Raw genomic sequence first — 19,330 nt, forward strand, 5'->3', positions numbered from 1 at the left:
GAGGTGAGATTGGCTCAGCGAGCTCTGAAGCGGTACGTCGCTACATCTTTTCTCCATCGGTTTGTGTTTCTGCGCTCGCTGATTGACTCAAACTCTACCTGATGTTGCATTGACATCTGAAGAGAAACAGAAAATATAAAAAAAAGATATCCATGGAAATGACCGGACCGTTAGGACAGTTTACTTACAAGTGAATCAAACACCTTCAGCCCGTATCTCTGAGAGCTTTCGTCCAAAATGCCAAAGAGAGTGTCCAGGGTGTCCTGTAGAAACTGGAGGAAAAAGAGCAGAACAAAAAGAAAAGTTTGGTATGCTTTCAACCTGAATTAAAAATAAACGTGGACTGAAATCAAATCAGAAACACTCAATACTGAGAATGTCAGAAAAGCAGCAGAGAGTCAGCGCTGAGAATGAGATTGTGGGCCTACTTTGACAATCTCCGAGCCATCGATCTCCTTCAGCTTAGAGAGGCTGTCGTTGATCCTTTCAGGATGGGCTCGCCACTTCAACAGGTCCAGCATGTCCCCTGGAGGAAGACAAAAAGAGATGCAGTCAGCGTGAAAAGAGGGAAAACAGAGGAGACGAGCAGAAGAGATCAGGACGTATCTCTCGTTTGTTTGTTCAGAAGAACAGGATTGTGAGTGCGACATGCACCTCAGATCACGAAGCATCATCACACCCTTCAATTATAACCTAAAAACTCCACCGAATCTAAACAAATGATGACATTTTCAAGTGCAGCGGGGTAAAGAAGATAAAAAGTCATTTTCCCGAGCCACATTCCCCAGACGTATGCATGAATAAAACATCAGCCTCAAGAAGAAAGTCTTTTCGCTGTCTCTTCAGATTCTGTTCAACCTGAAGCGTGTCGTTTTTGCAACTTTATGTGTGTGTGTGTGTGTGTGTGTGTGTGTGTGTGTGTGTGTGTGTGTGTGTGTGTGTGTGTGTGTGTGTGTGTGTGTGTGTGTGTGTGTGTGTGTGTGTGTGTGTGTGTGTGTGTGTGTGTGTGTGTGCGCGCGCGTGTTTGTTTGCGTACGCAACTCGTTTGTCTCAAAATATGTGTCAAGTGTATTCAAAAAGCGCTGCAATATTTCTATAATCAATTCAAAGACAACGTCAAATGTATTCAGGAAATTAACAGCCTGTAGCTTTTATTTTCATGTATAAAACCAGCAACTTGACGAAAGTAAAAAAGGATTCACATCCTTTCAAATTCAGGAAATGCTGCAGCTTCACTAAACAGTGGCAAGAGTTGTGCAAGTTTGTAATGCACCGGCGACTCAGTGGAGAGGAGTGCAGCTCATCATATTTCTAATGAGGTTTTTATATCAGTTTCAAGAAGACAACTTGTTATGTCACATCTTGGCTTTATTCTCCATTACTTCCTCTTTCACACGCTGTCAAAAGAATTCTTTCTCAATCCCGACGTCACCGTTCTTTGGCCAATGATCTTTCTGCTCCTTCCCATCACCACCTCATTATTCCAGTCTTCCAAGGAGGTTCAACCAAAGTCCCATCAGCCATCCAGGGATCCTGACCTATCTCACCTACGCTGCTCTTAAATCGTCGCCTCTTTGATGCCGCCTCACCGCCAAAACTTCTTTTTATCAATTTGTCTCACGTCAATAAACGTTGTTATTCAACTTTCAAATGATTCAAATGTTCATCGTTGAAATACGACTTTTTTTCACCATGAATGAGGCACGCTAGCTGAAATAAGGCTACAATTCCCCCGTTGCTCTTCTGGAAGGATGTATCAATTCATTAGTGAGCTCTGCAGACTGGAAGACGTTCCTGCCTCCCTGCACATTCACAGGCTTGTTCACACACTTGGATGGAAATATCACCTTCTCACTTTCACAGAACGTCATTTTACCACTTTTTACGAGCCTTTATTAAAGTGTTCATCACAGTCTTTGGTAATATATTCTTCTACATGCTACTTGTTGAACTGTAAAGGCACACAGGACCAGAGCTAAATCTAATTAAAAAAAACGTGCACAAGTGTGGTAGCCACAAGACAGCTCGCCGGGCAGGCGGCCAAAAAATGTCAACGCCTGCGTGGAGTTTACCGTTTTGTGTGAGCTTGGTGGAGCAGAGGAAGCTGGTGATCCAGAAAGACTCCTTGGTGCCTTTCAGCGTCTGATTGTTGGACGGGAGGTTGGCCTTGGAGAACGGCAGTTTCAGATAGCGTGAGCAGTCGGCCAGACTGGTGTTCTCCTCACACTGGAGGGGAAAAAAAGACACATTTTGTAAACTGGCACTGTGGGCGTTGTTGTTTTTTTTTTTTTTGGTAAAGAACTGCAACACCGTCAAAATGCTGAAGTAATGCTGCATTCACAGGTTAAATGCCAATTTGTCCAAAAAAAACCTTCTTTGCATCCAGTGTGACTGAATAGAAACAGAAAACAAGAGGAGATGCAGGGATGTGTGAACACTAAATGTGCAGTGGGTGGTTTCTACTTTTCTGTACTTTATCATGGATTTTGTGTTAATTCCCCCATCAGTCACTCTCGCGACACGAACCAACGCTCAAGTTTAAAACCCTGTTTCATCTCCTTAGACAAATATCTGAACTGCTGGGGTGATAAAATCGCAGAAACCGATGATGAGCTTTTGCTATGTTTGGGATTTTAAGTGCAGCCTTAATGCACAGCTGAGGCCGTTTGAGCTCTGAAGCTTCCACACAGTTTGGACTGATTCTTCTGTGTCTATTTTGGGTCTTAGGGAGAAACTAGGCCATTGCCAGTTTCATTGAGCTTTTCAGCAACTTCCATCTGGCATGAGAATGGGTCTTTACCCCCTCAACAGTGGGAACACACGAGGCGAAGAACGCTGTCCTCGGAAACTGGCAGGTTTGGGGTTTGTTAGGATTCAATCTTGCAAGGAAAAGATGAAAATAGGAGGTTTTTTTTGTTTTTGTTTTTATAGGCTGATGGAGAGTCCCGCAAAATAAATAATCAGATTTCTGGTCGCTGTCCTACCTCACTGCCAATAAAAATGTATGATTGTACGCCATGTTTCTCCTCTCTCCTCCACAGTGGAGGACATTATGTACACACCCTTCGCCTGCAGCTGAAGGAAAGCCTGTAGTCTGCAATTATTCTGAATTACACCCAGGACAGCGTCGCAGTAGCTTTTAAGCCCGGTCATTTTATTTGCTTTAGTCTTTTCACGTGTCAAACCCGAAATGTGTGAAAAGATGAGTGTGTGACATAAAAAGGTCTAAATAAAGAGATGCAGACTCAGCCGGAGGTACCAACTGTCTCTTACACAAGCAAACAACACACACATGAACACTCACTCATAGTTAAATTCAACCACACAGCTTGACAGTGTTACATAAGTGGACATTACTCAGCCTGTAATGGAGTGATGAGCGCTTGTTTGTTGGCCGATGGTGCCGAACAGTGCGATAAGATGATGACCGCGTTTTGCCGTTTAGAGGCGATGACTCACACAATCATATACAGAGTGTACCATGTGAAGTACCCTCGGCAACACCTGTGCGATGCAAAACAGCTAGTGGGATCAGGTAAGAGGACTCTCAGCTGCAAATTACTGATGAACAGAATGAACTTGTGTCGTATTTCGAAAAGTCCGTTTTCCTCAGACTTAATCTGTACTTGGAATATATCTGTAGTACAACGTCTTAAGTGCCAAAAACAAATATCCTGCCAACGACACAGTCAGCTCGATTCCATGTCGCTCACTCGCAGTCTTGGTAGGGAGGGGACGCAGGTCTTACCTTATGGATAATGAGCTCATGGGTGCCATCTGGCAGAGTCCTGCCATCCTCCTGCATCAGAGGAACAAAGGAGTAGCCAAACAGTTTCTTCTCTCCCTTGTCTTTAGCTGTCAAACAACAACACACGGACATAATACTGAGTCCAAAATAGACGAGTACAGGCTGCAACAAAACAAACACAAACAGCTTTATATCAAGAAAAACTGTTCCCCGTCTCACAATGTGCACTGTAAATGAATGTCTTTTCAGGTGTCCGTGTTTTAATGTCTTCAATCAGAACCAAGCTGAAAAGCATTATTGAGCTTTTCTAGTTGGAATTTAAGGGAACTCTGAGGAGTTTTTCACCACTTACAATGCAGGTGAGTGGATACCAGCCCCGTTTGTATCTTGTGCTCGACCAGCACCAATAAAGGAACTCAAAATAAATACACATGAGCGAGTCTGTAGCCCCCTTTTTCACAGGTTCAAGGCCGAAATGTTTTGAAGCATTATTCCACCTTTCCGTTCTGTATAAAAGATAAAAACATAGAATGAATGGCAGCATTGTCGTTGGAGGTAGGACCAGATCCGAATCTCTGCCCCAACTCTCCTTTTTACATGGACATCCAAGGCAACATTGCACAAGACTAGACACAGACTCTGGTGTCATGCCGGCATGCCATTGAAAAATGTAACCCCGGGGCAGCGTTGCCTTGTTTAATTCAGTTTAAAAAAGAAAATAATAACAAGGGTGTCTTCTTTGACGATGAGTACTGCTAACTTGTGTCAACAGTGGTTGACAATATTCAAAACATCAGCTTTGTGAATTGTTTGTTAAAACCTCAAATGACACACATCATCCATTTTAGAAACTCTACATGTCACCATCCACCGCCGCTGCTTCCTGTCACACTCAGCATCACAGGCGGATTCACAAGTCTTAAATCTGCTGCAATTTAAACCACAGCACTATCATATCAGGGCGAAGTGAGTACTGTATAACGACTTACGAACAATTCAGCTTACGAACAGCTGTTCGGAACGCATTGTGTTCGTAGGTTGAGAATCTGCTGTACACTGATATTCTTCTACACAGCCTCAACCACTGACAAAAAGCAAAAAAGAGCAATAACAGGATTTGAAGATGCTCTTCGAGGGCCTGATTAATGTGCGCTGCTGTATTTGTACAAAGCTTTCTGAGAGCTCTGGGCATAATCTGCATTATGAACACATGTAATCTGATTTATCTGCTGCTTTAGAAGTAAAGGGCTAACGCGTGCACAGCGGGGAGTGAAAAGCATAGCGTGAGAAACGTTTCTATTTCCTTTCATTGCAACACCAGCGTCTACCAGACTTTTGTGCGTGTGTTTGTGTGTGTTTGCTCTCCCTGGAGAGAGAGAGAGAGAGAGAGAGAGAGAGAGAGAGAGAGAGAGAGAGAGAGAGAGAGAGAGAGAGAGAGAGAGAGAGAGAGAGAGAGAGAGAGAGAGAGAGAGAGAGAGAGAGAGAGAGAGAGAGAGAGAGAGAGAGAGAGAGAGAGAGAGAGAGAGAGAGAGAGAGAGAGAGAGAGAGAGAGAGAGAGAGGAGAGGAAAGTTTTACTGTGTTAAACTAAGAGATTGGCACAGCAACCACTACCATTTCTTTTCTTGCCTTCCTGTGATTCGTTTTTTTTTTTTTTTATACTATCGAAGTTATTGCTTACAAAACTGGACACTTTTTGTTGCGTGTGGATCTCCTCAGACAGGTTTCCCAAATCTCTAAGTCTTCTCAGCCTCAGGCACCAGGAGATTAGGAAAGATTAAGTGGTGCTGTGTGAAACGCAGGCTTAGCTGAGCTTGGCCGACCAGGTAGAGATTGATGTAAGTTATATTTCGAAACCGCTCTACCAAACAAACACTATTGTTATACAGCACAATGTAATAGTTTGGAGACTTGTTAGGACTTCAAGCTTTAAAATCTATAATTAAAGGAAAGACTTTTTATGTTTATGCTGTGTACAAAGAGAAAAAAAATCAGGGCCAGTTCTTCAGACAGCGGCAAATATATTACTGATATTAAGGTGCATCTTTTCCTGCAAATTGTATCAATTGTTTCAAGATCTATCAGCTATAACAAAGCATTGTGCTGCTGACGCTCACAGGTCCTTACAGTCCCCTTTGAACACCATTTAGAAACAACACTTGTCTCCCCACAAACAAATGAACAATTACAGCTGCTGCCAAACGAGTGCAAAAACAAGATAAAAGCATATTTGGAAGAAAAAAAGACCCCCTTTCTATTTGGCCTTAATTGAAAATGAGAGTATGGGCTAATCAAATTTTTACAGGCAGGTTGTCCTCGAGTTTGAGATGCCCTAATAGTACGTGTAATAGGGCCTCCCCAGGTTTGGTGTCACCACAGGCCTAAATTGGGATCTTAATAGGCAGCCCTTGGGTGGCAAGACTAGCACTGCCAGCAGTAATAAGGCTACTATATCTACTGTGCACAGCCACAGAGCCTCCCAGCTCGGCATAATAATATGGGCTTGTTATGAGAGACGAGACTTGGCCTTTTTCCCTGTAGCCCAGAAAGAGAGTGAGAGCAATATTTTGGTCGTAATTAAAGTTTTGTCTCATTAGGAAATGAGAACCTGGACAAACTGCTCTCATTATGGAGGAACAAGTTTAGATTTATACACTTGGACGTTGTCTGTGTGTGTGTGTGTGGGGGGGGTGTAGCTGGAGGGCTGGCAAGTTAAAGAAGGTGGGAGGGTGAATACTTTCAGAGAGAGCGAGCGAGCAGGTAATTGTTTGATGTAATTGAGTGTAATTCTGAGGTTTATCAGGGATGTGCTTGGAGCTACACTGCAGCCTGAAGTCAGAGCAGGATGACTGCTCTTTATCTTCATAAACAACCGTGAAGCACCTCCCGCCTTCACAGGCCGCGCAGGTAATGTGTGAAAAACGCGCGACAGCTTGGTAAAACGCAATCTTTTCCCAGATAAATAAAGGTCATCCACAAACTCGAAGTGTCACTTACTGGAGCAATGTCGAAACTCGAAGCGGACGTGCGATCCCCGAAACATGTCGACAGGGATGGGCAGCTTGATCTGCTCCGCCCAGCGAGGACTGTTGTTGTGGTAGAGCACCAGGGAGTGGTACTCGTCTGCACCTGGTTCGCCCGAGCCGGCAGCCACGTGAGTCTGAGGGACAGGAGGAGGAGAGTGAAGAGAGGCAGAGGTGGCGGCACCAGAAAAAGAACAAGGGAAGAGAGTAAAAGAGGCTCAGGGGTGAGTTAAAGGGCAAATTGGAACAATGCAGCGAATGAATATGTCCACCAGCGGAAGATATGAATGCAGTGTAAACCCTCCACACCCACCAAACGGCAATAAAGTGAGGAGGACAGGGTTCACACGTGTGTTTGTGTGTGTTGGAGGGTTGCGTGCCATGCGGTGGCAGCAGCAGTGGCAGCAGGGTTATATTTGACTTTTCTGTCCGAGGCCGAGGCAGTGCAGGAAACCACAGAGGCCAGACTGTCACAGTGCTGCACCAGAAATGGGCAACACACTGGAGAGACACTCAGCTCTCATCTGGGTCAGCCATGTTTAAATGAAGAGTTTGGGTCCAAAATAAGACACCCACTATTAAGAAAAAGCAGGGTTAAATAAATTCCTAAATAAGTCATTTCCTACCCTTAAAGTCTTTAAAACGATGTATTTTTCCAGTGACGACAAACAGTTATGGTTCTCATTAAATGTTTGCTGAATAAGAACAAAAAAAAAAAAAGTGTTTACCTTGAGGACCTGTCCATCAATATCCAGCACGTAGACGGTGATCTCGACGTTCCGCGCTACGCTCTTCCCTCCCTTCTCAAACTCTCCTTTGTCCAGTGTGATGTAAAGGTCGTTCCTCATCTCTCCTGCAGGAACAGGAAGGAAAAAAAAAAACAGGCAACAACACATTGATTATGCATATGAGCAAGTATTATTGATGACCTCTCAGCAGATTTTTTTTGGGGGTGTAATTCTTCATGACAGTGGTGGACAGCATTTAAATCAGTGCTGTTTCATGATATTTTTTTCTGCTGACGTGAAACTTACGCCTGAGTTCGGGCATTTGAGCACCACAATGGACCAGATTCAAAAATCCACTGTAAGCAGATTTCTCAGGATGCCATTTTTAATAAACATTTATAACATTTGCACATTAAACTGCTAGTGGGGTTGACAGGAGTGATGAGGTTAAAACAGGCCCAAGAGGGAAGAGAACGCTGAATGTGAACTTTCACTCGTGACCTCTAAAAAAAAACAAGCAAGCATCAACTTGGGACCCCTCGTTACTGGTTGCAAACATGTAATTTTTTTTTTTTTTGAACAGTTGAACAGCCGATGATATTTCTTTTTTCTTTGTTTTACTTTTAGAACTCAGAAGATGTCAGATGGATACCATAAAATGATAACAAAAACTATAAAAGATTTCACTTCAAATAGTTATTAGGGTGAAAACCACATGGGCTAAAATGCCCTTAGCGGCAGAGTCCCTGGACCTTTACTGCATGTCATTTCCCTGCTCTTTCACAATAAAATGCTCAATTCCTGCAGATGAAGTTCTAGTAACTACTCAGTAAATTCAAGCATGATGTCCAGGATCCTTAACGTTTAAAATCTGACTTGTAAAACGAACTCTCCGGTAAAAAAAAAAAATGCAGCCTTTACTTCGGTCTTGTGAAGGTGGTCTGTGTGGCCTGCAAAAACACTCGAGTCATATAATCCCAGGAAGTAATAGTCTCCATCTTTTTGTTATTGTTGCAGCTGAAGGTACAATGACTGTGCCAGGCATACATTTATTTCCTTCTGTAAGGGAAGTAAAAAATGGTGCAATGCATGCTGGGTAAGAAAGAGGAAAGGCTTGTCCCCACTGCAGCCAAGCTGCTGTCTGACACATTGTAAAATTGGTAGCCTGTGTGGCCTGTCTGTGTGTGTGTGTGTGTGTGTGTGTGTGTGTGTGTGTGTGTGTGTGTGTGTGTGTGTGTGTGTGTGTGTGTGTGTGTGTGTGTGTGTGTGTGTGTGTGTGTGTGTGTGTGTGTGTGTGTGTGTGTGTGTGTGTGTGTGTGTGTGTGTGTGTTCATCATATCTCTATCACCAGGGTCAACATTGATTTTCTCTTAACAACAGTTACCATGGCAACATGGGGCACTCTATATACACTTTTATTGTACACTTGCTTCACACACACACACACACACACACACACACACACACACACACACACACACACACACACACACACACACACACACACACACACACACACACACACACACACACACACACACACACACACACACACACACACACACACACGGCACACACTGCCCTGTACAATGGGAAAAGGATAAGTGGAGAGGGAGGGGCAGAGCAGCTGGACATAGAAAAGAAAAAAGATTGTGCTTGTGTGTGCAAAAGAAAATGAGGAGAGAGATACAGTCAGATACGAATCCAGAATATGAAAAAAAGAAGGAGAGACTGTTTCCTTTGCCCAAAGGCAGACTTACACAAGCAGAGAGGGTGAGAGCACTCAGCGCTAAGGGTTTGTATCCAGACAAAGACAAAGAAAGAGATGGCGAACATAAATCTGAGTTAGTGAGGCGCTGGGGGGGGCCCGCAGTCCGATGTGCTTTATCTCTGTGACCAGACAGCATACCACACTTATTTAAGAGATCAGCTTTTACATGGACATAGAAGTCCACTGATGTCCAGCTCTCATCAAAGAAAGAGTCAGGAGGCTAATGTCCTCACTACTTTTCTTCCCACATATGTAAACATCAAAACGTACATTTCCAGTCCCGTGTTTCATCTTACATGCTCGTGGTTGCGCATTTGTTACCAAGGCAACAAGACCCCCATCCAGCTAAGCCTGAGGGTCTGTGCAGGGGGTTGTGTCATTTAGACAAGCCGCAATCTAAGTGATGCCCATCTACCTGAACGAACCTGAATATTTCATCTTTCTGAGGGCACCCTGAGGTGGAATGCAAATATCACTCTGCGCATGCAATAGGTAGGGACATCAGGTGTTACCAGGACAACGGCAGTATATATTTTTGAGGCAGGCCAACATATAAAATACAAAGTAAGAGTAGAAAAGACACTGTTAAGTTTATAGTCTCAAAAGGTGTCAGCTAAAATGTGATATATCATAAATAGTGACATGTATGTTTTGTTATACTTCCTGACTGATATGACCTTTTAATTGATGTCTTTTCACACCTGCTGCCTGCCAATCCCGATTAGAAAACCCAATCTGGTATCTAAAAAAAATCCAATGTTTTTACCAGCAGCAGTTTATGGGAAATAAATAAGGCAATGCGTAGGTAAGGTCAGCACAGCGGTCACAATAGGAGAGTCCTCGTTTGAATCAGCCAGCTGCGGCCTTTCTGTGTGAAGCTTCTCTGTCAGGAACTGGCCTTCCTGTCTTGTTTTCTCCCATATATAGATACAATGAACTGGCCATAGGTGTGATTGCGATTGTATGTAACTGGCTTGAAACCCCCTGTATAAAATGTGTAATGTGTGAAGCCCATGTAGCTTGTATACATGTGCCCCATGGAAAATAAGATGAATACGTGAAGTTTTGTAGAAGCTAATTTCTTATACGAAGGGCAGAGGTGTGAAGGAATAACATCCACGTTCAGCTGTAAAGAGAAGTTGTCGAGAAATATGACAGACAGTTGACATCCAGAGATGAAATCATGAAGGCTGAGGAAGTTGTTGTACACCCTCGAGGAAAGTGATCGAGTGTGGTGCTTGCGGTGTCCTACCTGGCATGATGACATCAGAGAAGCCCAGTTTCCTGGTGATGGACACACCCCGGGTGAATAGGACCATGTACTCCCGTCTCAGCTGCTCAATGTCCCCGTGGAGGAGCTGGAGAGCCACTGCCAGGCCTGAAAACGAGATAATGACAACATTCAAAAGCTGCAATATCATATTCCTATACACAGCCACACCATGGCCTTGATCTTCCCTCCCTTATTCTTTTCCAAAGCCACCCAATAAAAAAAAAAAAAAAGCTCAAAATATATCATAAACCTAATCCCAGCACTATAAACAATCTTGTATTCGTGATCTCAGAGAAAAGTATTCACAGAGGCCCATTTCCAGTTTTACTTCAGCCGCACTGAGTTGCAAACCAGACAACTGCAGTTATACCTGCCAACAGGAACACTTGTGTGTATGGAAAGCAAGCAGACACCCCCACATATATAAACACAAAAATGCACACAGCCTGTGAGTCATCGCCAGCTCTTTTTTTTTATGAAGAGGAAATCCTACATGAAGGCTGTCGTCTCGATTCAATATCCTTACACAAGAACTCCAAATGTCGGCAGAGGTAAATGAATGCACCTTGTCTTGTATTTAGAGCTCAAACTGTATCTCCGCAATGTCAGTGAGCCTGTCCACGTCAGCGCTGAGGAGAGGCAGATAGGTAAACAGCCGAACAGCAAAGGGAACGCGCAGGAGACAAGATGATGATGATGATAATTACTATTGTTGTGGATTTTTTTTTTTTTTTTTTAATTTGGGAGAGACGGTGGTGAAATGGTTCATTAGCTGTGAGAGGTTGCAGTCACTGAGAGTCAACAAAGAGACGTGACCAGTTTGCAAACCTGACAGCTTTATGCTCGACGACACCGCCGCGCAAAGGCACAGAGCAAGAGTAAGAAGCAATGAAGTTGGGGGGGAAAAAGGGTTAAAAGTTTACAGCCTTGCCAGTAAACTGCATACTAGATCGCGGGCTTGTAAATGCCCGAACGTTCGGCGAGAGCCTGTGATAACGAAAGTCAAGCAAACCTTCTGACATGAGTGCCATTTAATTTAGCTTCTGTGGCTTTCGGGTAGTTTTCAGAAGGGCTCATTGAGCCCATGCAGTATCAAACTGCGGTAAACAAACATTTTGTTGTGTGTTTAGTGAACCCGGTTCATCACGTATGTATATTTTATTTAATTACAGATAGCAGCTTTGCAAAAAATAACGTGTAAATATAGTTTTAGCGAATGCTGAAGCGAGCCACAGGTTCCTCGATAGCTAACTTTCCTGCCAGATGTGTCCCTCTCTTGCTTTAGCTCTTCCGGTAAGTGCGATGGTGAGTTGTAGAGTTTACAAATGACCATAGCAACGTAGTCAGTACTGTTACGGCTGACGGGGAGCCATTCAAAGCCAGAATATAGTAGCTGCACAAGATGTAGTTACTCGATCTGGTTTACGCTTTAGTTTTTACTTGTATAGAAATATGACATAACAAGATGCTTTTACATTTTACAAAACGGTTGCACAAAACGTTTAATGTTACATGGTAAAACTAATGTGAAAAAGTCAGTCTTAACTTCATTTTGTAGCTAAATAAGCACACCCACAAACACGCACACACGTGCACGCACACGCACACACACACACACACACACACACACACACACACACACACACACACACACACACACACACACACAGAAGGTATGAGGGTTAAAAGAGACACTAAAGAACACTCCTCTGGTCTAAATAATTCCAAAATGAAGAAAGGAAGTCCATCCACGTTGTGTTCATTGTGGCACAAAGGCTCGGTGGAAAATAAAAAGAGAGTACCGTTCAGTTCAGAGGAGATTATATTTTTCTACCGGAGCCTAATTTACTTGCCCCTTCATGTGGATTCAGCCTTTGGCATTTATACACACATGCACACACAGCCAGGCTCTAAAAGCTATTACGGGGCCACAATTAGGCAAACCAGCTTCATTACTATTCTGCCTGGTAGATGGAGCTGAGTCTGACAAAAAAAATCCCACTCTCAACCTTTGCTGCCCTCAGCCCACCCGGCCTGCCTCTTCACAAACTCTAAAAAAGTCTAATAAAAACTCCAAAACAAAACAGCGGCGTTGTCGCAGCCTCTTCTGTCACTGCCTACGCTTGCATGTGGAGGTGGGAGCTGAATTATCTACCTAACCTGACTCAGCCACAGCCAGAGTCTTATGAAATCCCTTTCAGGATTACTGGGTGCATGTAAACAAAATCTCCTCCATCTCCTCTCATCAAAACCCTCTCCACGCTTTTGATTACCCAAAAAGCATATCTGACCCTGGCCACAAGCAGGTAAAAAAAAAAAAAAAAGATAGTTATCAGTCTACCTGAAAACAACAACAACAACAACAACAAAAAAAACTCTCTCTTTCTCTTTATAATGGAAAAATAACAACAGGCGGGCGGTCTTTATCATTTTAGAGCAGAGCATTCATCTCTCTCCTGCTAATTGGCTGCTAAGAAGAGACTTTTGGCCCACAGCCAGGTCTGTTTATAAGGAGAACCACACACTGAGACAACTGAAGACAAACACCAGGATACACACACAGTCAGGCAACGATCGCATAGCACGCGCATATGATGCATTAACATAAACATGTACACATATACACATGAATGCACATTACGTTATCTCACTCCACTGCGCACTCGTTTTAATTGCCCTCCTGACACTAAGTGTTAATAAATTGCCGGCCTTCAATTATGCATGGAGTTCCATAACTCCTGCGCTGGATGTTTTCACAGGGACCTACTGGGAAAGGGGACGCTGACCTGCTTGGTAAAAGATGAAACATCGCCTCCGGGTTTCGCATTTGTTGTCGCGGCTTAGCACGCAGCTCGAGTGTTATCTATTCTGTAATATTGCTCTGCAGCAGGATAATTGCCTCGCGGGAGAAATTGGCTTTTTTCAGATGAGGGTGCAACCGGTAAAATTGCGCTGCGAGTGATATTGCGTGTGGCTGTTTCGAATGTAGAACGGGCAGGGAAGAAGTAAAAGATTTGGAGATTCAAGAACGGAAATCAGAGGAATGTAGATTGGCAAATGCTTCCTGGAATATTTTGGTCGTCTTTAAACTTGTTGCTGCACATGAAAACATACTAAATACACTGTAAAGGTGGGAGCAATATGAGCAGATGTTTCTGCTACCGTTACAGCTATTATCACGAGTGCAGGTGTGTGTATGAGAGCGGTAGAGGGAGACGTTTAATTAAAGAGATAGAAGAAGTTCAAAAGAGATAATACAAGCACAATCCATGCAAAGTAAAACTGTCAAAGCTAATAAAAGTATAATTCATTCATTTTGGTCCGGCCAGATGAATTGTGCTCATAATACATAAGTGAAACCTAATATCCAGAGCTCATTATCTTAAACATTGAAATGATTACCTCTGCTTTGTAATTACAGCATTTCCCTTTCATTCCCTAAGATCAACGTCAGGCCTGGTTAAGTGGTGTAAATGTAATTTTGGAACAAACTTGCCTGAATTATGCACGCTGCCCGCATAGTGTGACAAAAGACCCGCCACTCTGCTCTAATGCACTTTGAAAGAGAAAGCACTGAGGCAAACCCAGGCGTTCAGCTGGATCAATGTCATTAGCTGACAGCTCCTAAACAGCTAGCATCCAAATTGTTTGTGATGAACTGTGCACTGCTGCCAACGATGGGAGTGAACTCTTTAAAATAATTCACTTCCATGTGTTTATTATGTGTGTGTCTGGGTGCGTGTGTGTGTGTGTGTGTGTGTGTGTGTGTGTGCATTGCATGAGTGCTGTCAAATGAAAGCCTGAAGCAAACACTTACATTTCATTTGAGAAAACAGTGAGGACTAAAGCAACATGCGGTCTCCTGACAATTTTTAACCAGCGAGTGTGAATGACTGCTTCTGATTATAAACCCTTAAAAGATGAAAATGTCAGTGTTTTATCTGCGGTGCCATCTGCCAAAAGTTTTGGAAGGTGAATGGCAACAACACAGAACATTATCAGTATAAATGATCTGTTATTAAATCAGATGATATGCATGCAGCTGTGTGCTATCTATGGTAATACGGCCAGTCAGCAAAAGCAGAAGCAAGTAGCAAACAAAGGTGAAGAACCTGATCAAGATTTTGGAGGATTTCTAAAGGAGCTAAGAAAACAGCAGTAAATAGTTGCCAAAAATAAGTGGGTTTTTTTTTAAAATGTTATATCAATAATTAAATCAGACTTTTTTTGTCCTGCTTATGCAGAGCACTTTCTATCTCCACCCATTCAACAGGAACTCCGCCACTTAAGATTTGAGCTCGCTGCTGCAGTTTTGTTGTGTTCTAAAAAAAAAAAAAAGACGCTGCTCAGATAGCACACACTGTGTTGAATGGCTTTGTGTCATTCAGTTTAATCACTCCATCCCTTCACGCTTTCGCAAGATCGCTCATGATAATTTAACGGAGTCGTATGACTTCTCGTCAAGTAATTATCAGTCCTCGGAGGGCAGGTGGCTGGCAGGTGCTGACTCAGTAGATCAGTCTCTCAGATTTTCTTGACATTCTTGTAATCTCTTTTCTCACTTCTCCCTCCAACAATTGTCAAGGTTTTTTTTTTTATATACAGCAGGCCACGCTGTTTCTCCAAGAATATACTAAAGAAGCAGGTGTAAAAAGACTCGGCTAGCATTCGTTACCGACCTGCAGCAAGGTCGCAGGAACATTTCACAGATACGTTTATGTAAATCAGCTGGAAGACTTCTGAAGAACTGGTCCTGATTGTTTACAGTTGTTTTGCCCCTTGATGCAAATAGGTGCAAACAAGCAAAACACTGTTTAATTCGTGATTATGTCCTCTCGCTTTACAATTTGATGCCTCCTTCACTGTGTTTTGAAGTTGTAATAAGATAAACTTATTCTATCATTTTTTTATTCAAAGGACTATCGGCAGTACTTTACCAGCTGCAGCAATATCATTCTATAGTCCACTCATTGCACAACAAACCTCTTCACGTCAAATGATTTTTGTCTCTTTGACGTCTGAAGGAGTGAATGTTCTGATTCTCCGCCGACCTGTTGCTATGGGAAACTGCTGATGCTGTTGTTCAGGATGATGCAGCTATTTATATGAACCGTCCGAATGCATATGTAACGGCAGGCTTCCTGCAGACGCAAGCATGCGAGGACTCATCCCCTCCCCTAAAGAGGAACATCAGTGGCACAGTAAATGCAACTCAGACTGACCGGAAACTGACTATCGCATGGTAAGACACTCATGAGGCAACAGAGCTGCTAAGTTAGTCATCCGAGCATGACGACGGTGTTGTGAAAGATAGGAATCAAGATTTCGCAAGACTGTTGAATTAGAGGAAAATTCTTCCTCGATATTAAAAGTATAAAACAAAACAAAAAGTGAATCTTAATGAAGGAGGGCATCATGTTTTACTGAATACTCTTGTTGTCTAGTGTGTGTGTGTGTGTGTGTGTGTGTGCGTGCGTGCGTGCGTGCGTGCGTGCGTGCGTGCGTGCGTGTGTGTGTGAGGAAGCAGGATGAATAAAACAAACGTGGTTCTTACCTGTGTTGGACCCGGACAGGTTGTACCTGGAGTTGGCCTTTTTGATGATGTTCTCATAGATTTGGTACCACTCACTCTCAGTGTTACACCTGGACAGAAGGGCGAAAGAGATTAACTCTGCAATCAGCTATGGATGTGAAGGGTCACTCTAGCGATTTAACATTTCTTTTTGAATAAGTACTCACAAGGACAGATTGGTAAGAAGTTGCGCAGTCTGAGATATTAAGACCAAAACTGGTTAATCCTACAAATGTCCATCACGTAGCAAAAAGCACTTTTGCATTAGAGCCTCCCTGCCTGCCAAATGCTCAACTCGTTTAAACTCCATGTCCCCACTTTGTAGGCTTCCTGTTGTTGTTTTCAAACCCAAGCTCAGATAAATCTGATGACATCATTACTGGACTTGCACTCTAAAATCCCAAAGTTTTAAGTAAAATGGACCTATAATGTGTTATTCTCTAGAAAAATATCACTAGTTGCCATTCTTTTGTACAGCACCTTGCACTGTGACCATCTGGTTTCTTGCTACGTACTGTATGTCATATTTGTAACATGTATGATAACATTTTGTTGGATTGACCTGGACTAAAAGCAAGATTTATTGTGTCATTATTACATATAACTAGGACATCTCAGGTAAACACTAAGCCTTATTTACCGTGACGTCTTGTCCGGACCTACTTCTGAAAGAAATTCAGCTCAGAACTTTAATGCTAATCCAACTAAAACATTTTTTGTGCTGCTTCAGGTATAAAGGAGCTGGCTGTGATTTCTAAGTCTATTTGGCCAGTAGGTCTGATCCAGCTTTAATTTAGGTCAAACTACTGTGTCACCGGTAGCCTTTTTTGTCCCTCAGGGCATCATGTGGCCTGTGTTGGACCACAGAATACTTGCTCTGCCGCTGGCAATGAACAAAGCATCAAGCCTCTGAAGACAGAACACAACAGAAAAGCTTGTTGTTGTTTTTTTAAATGTTCATACTAATACTGCTGTATTATCGAGTCAGACTACCAAGAGGTTGCTTTGTAGGTTCATAAAAAAGTAATTCTAGCCTTTCATTGTAAGTTAACTTGTAGGTCATTTTAACAACCAATGACCCCTGAAGGAATAGTTTGATATTGGCATTGGCTTAGTTTAGCATAAAACCAACCTCTTCAAAACCACAATTTATCACTTTTACACTCTTGGCAAGAGAGTGAATAATCATATTTTCCATAAAACTGAACTATCCTTTAAAACCATTTTACAAAAACACGGTCGAGACATGCTTATGTCATCGGCTCCACTACTCCATTGCAAGTGTCACAGCTGTAAAACGTTGGATAAATTGTTTTGATCATCACAACCCTTGCAACATAACTTGTTTCTCTTTTTCTCAGAATCTAAATCCATTCTTTCCAATAACATTTGGAAAAACTACAAGAGCTATTTTCATTATTTTATGCCCCATTCAAGTGATAAAGGCCAGTGTGGGAATGTCTTACTAGACAGCAGATTTTAAAACTGTGAAATACAGATAATCATCTGGCGGCAATAGGCTTAATCAGCATTGTGTGAAGTCATGTGGAAAGTGCTTGAATGTAACATAGGTTCATTCATACGTGAAAACCACACTATAGGTTTAAGAGTGGCTTGACTTAATATTTAGATCTGTGCTATTCCACTTCAGTAGCAAGTAAGCCAAACAGAAAAATGTGTGGGGGCTCGTGGGTCACACAGAATAGTAGTCTACAAATAATTCTAACAGTATCATGTCAATAGATGGCAATGCACAGTAAACACACCAGGTTATAAATTGATGCAGCTCGTGAGTAAATAAATACTTGCTAGTGCATTCACTCTGGAATTTGTGATTTTTACAACCCATTTTATATCTCTGCAGCTTCGAGAGAGGCATTTTGAAGTTAGTATCTCTATAGTCCACCACCCCAATATGCTGTGGGATGCTTGACTGAGCAAATGGCAGGTGCAGAGCGGGTGTAATCATGTTGCAGTCCATCACAGCAAATGCTGTCGCGAACACAAACCCGGGGTTTCCCTGATCCTCTCTGTCCCGTTGCCATCCTGTCGCCAAGGTTACCCGCATAGATTGTTTATGGTTGAAGATGCACACTCCTGCTTGCCTACATCATTATATGCCTATGGTTCAGCCTTAGCCGGCCCGCAGGCCGCTGGTTGAAAAGGCCAGATTTAGAGGAAAGGACTCCGTAGAGAAATAAATAGCTTTTTACAGTGACTTACGCGTAAACCTTGAGCAGGTGGTCATCCTTGGAGTCAGCAGTGAGCAGATCAGCAATGCTGACAACAGCACAGCCAAACGGCCGCCTGTACTGAACACTACACAGGTTCTTCTTCTCTCCTGCTCCCATCCTCCCTGCACACACACAGACACACACACAAAGAGTTATCACAGCACGAGATTTAAAAAAAAAAAAAAAAAAAAGCATGTCGTGCTCAAGGGAATAAAAAAAAGCAACGACGCGACTCCCACCTATTCTTATGATGTGTACAACGATGTAGACATCTTTTCGAAGATCACTGCTTCCCAAATCCTGACAAACAACACAGGGGAAGAAGCTTTAGCATCAGATCTGACACAGCTTTTAGTTTTCAGCATAAAAGAACACGAGTTAAGTCAGCTTTACCCAGCTTTACATTTCTCCCTGTCAATCTTTTTAAAACACAAAGTCATGTTCACTACTCACCACAAATAGCGTGCATTGTCTTTCTGTCTTCTCTGGCGACTTGGGTAGCCCGCTCTTATTCAGCCTGACAAAGAACCTTTCACTGTACAAGAGGAGAAACAGAGAGGGAAGACACAGAGAGATGAATCAGGTCAGGAGTGATGGCTGAGTGTCATAGTAAACAACTGCAACCAAGCCAATGCTAACAGGAACAGAATAAAGATTAGAAACAATGTCAGAAATGTCAAGCGCTGAACGGTGGGCACTGGAGAAATCACTTCAAAGTTCAAACATCGCACTAAAGCTGTCTGAAACCTTGAGAAAGGATATGAGGCGGAAAAAAAAAAGACAAGCAGAGAGGGAGCAGAGACAGAAGGATAGACGGAGAGAGGGGAGATATACAAAGCTTGAATTACTGAGCCAAATCCCCGACACAGAATGTCTGTAAGACATCTGACAACAAGTACATTCACATGCAGCTCCTCCATGGCTGAATAAAAGTGCCTTGTTGCATATTGTGGATTCTCTCTGGTGCTTTTTTAGCCCAGATA

General features: G+C 42.8%; 1 protein-coding gene across 8 annotated transcripts in view; it reads right to left on the reverse strand.

The window, feature by feature from the left end:
- The window catches only part of dock4b (dedicator of cytokinesis 4b), a 124,663-nt gene that overhangs the window by 50,620 nt on the left and 54,713 nt on the right, over positions 1-19,330 (reverse strand). For all 8 annotated transcript variants that reach the window (XM_069709186.1, XM_069709185.1, XM_069709184.1 and 5 more), the window contains exons 9-19: positions 18,801-18,882; positions 18,587-18,647; positions 18,337-18,469; positions 16,096-16,184; positions 10,521-10,646; positions 7,498-7,622; positions 6,744-6,906; positions 3,749-3,855; positions 2,073-2,226; positions 429-526; positions 189-272 (exon numbers count right to left, since the gene is read on the reverse strand). In XM_069709186.1, the coding sequence (XP_069565287.1) occupies positions 189-272; positions 429-526; positions 2,073-2,226; positions 3,749-3,855; positions 6,744-6,906; positions 7,498-7,622; positions 10,521-10,646; positions 16,096-16,184; positions 18,337-18,469; positions 18,587-18,647; positions 18,801-18,882 (1,222 nt within the window). The remainder of the gene's footprint in view (positions 1-188; positions 273-428; positions 527-2,072; positions 2,227-3,748; positions 3,856-6,743; positions 6,907-7,497; positions 7,623-10,520; positions 10,647-16,095; positions 16,185-18,336; positions 18,470-18,586; positions 18,648-18,800; positions 18,883-19,330) is intronic.

This window comes from Brachyistius frenatus, unplaced genomic scaffold (genome assembly GCF_029030835.1).
Source record: "Brachyistius frenatus isolate BFR_SWC_R1_liver_20210118 unplaced genomic scaffold, ASM2903083v1 Contig_81, whole genome shotgun sequence".
NCBI lineage: Eukaryota > Metazoa > Chordata > Actinopteri > Embiotocidae > Brachyistius > Brachyistius frenatus.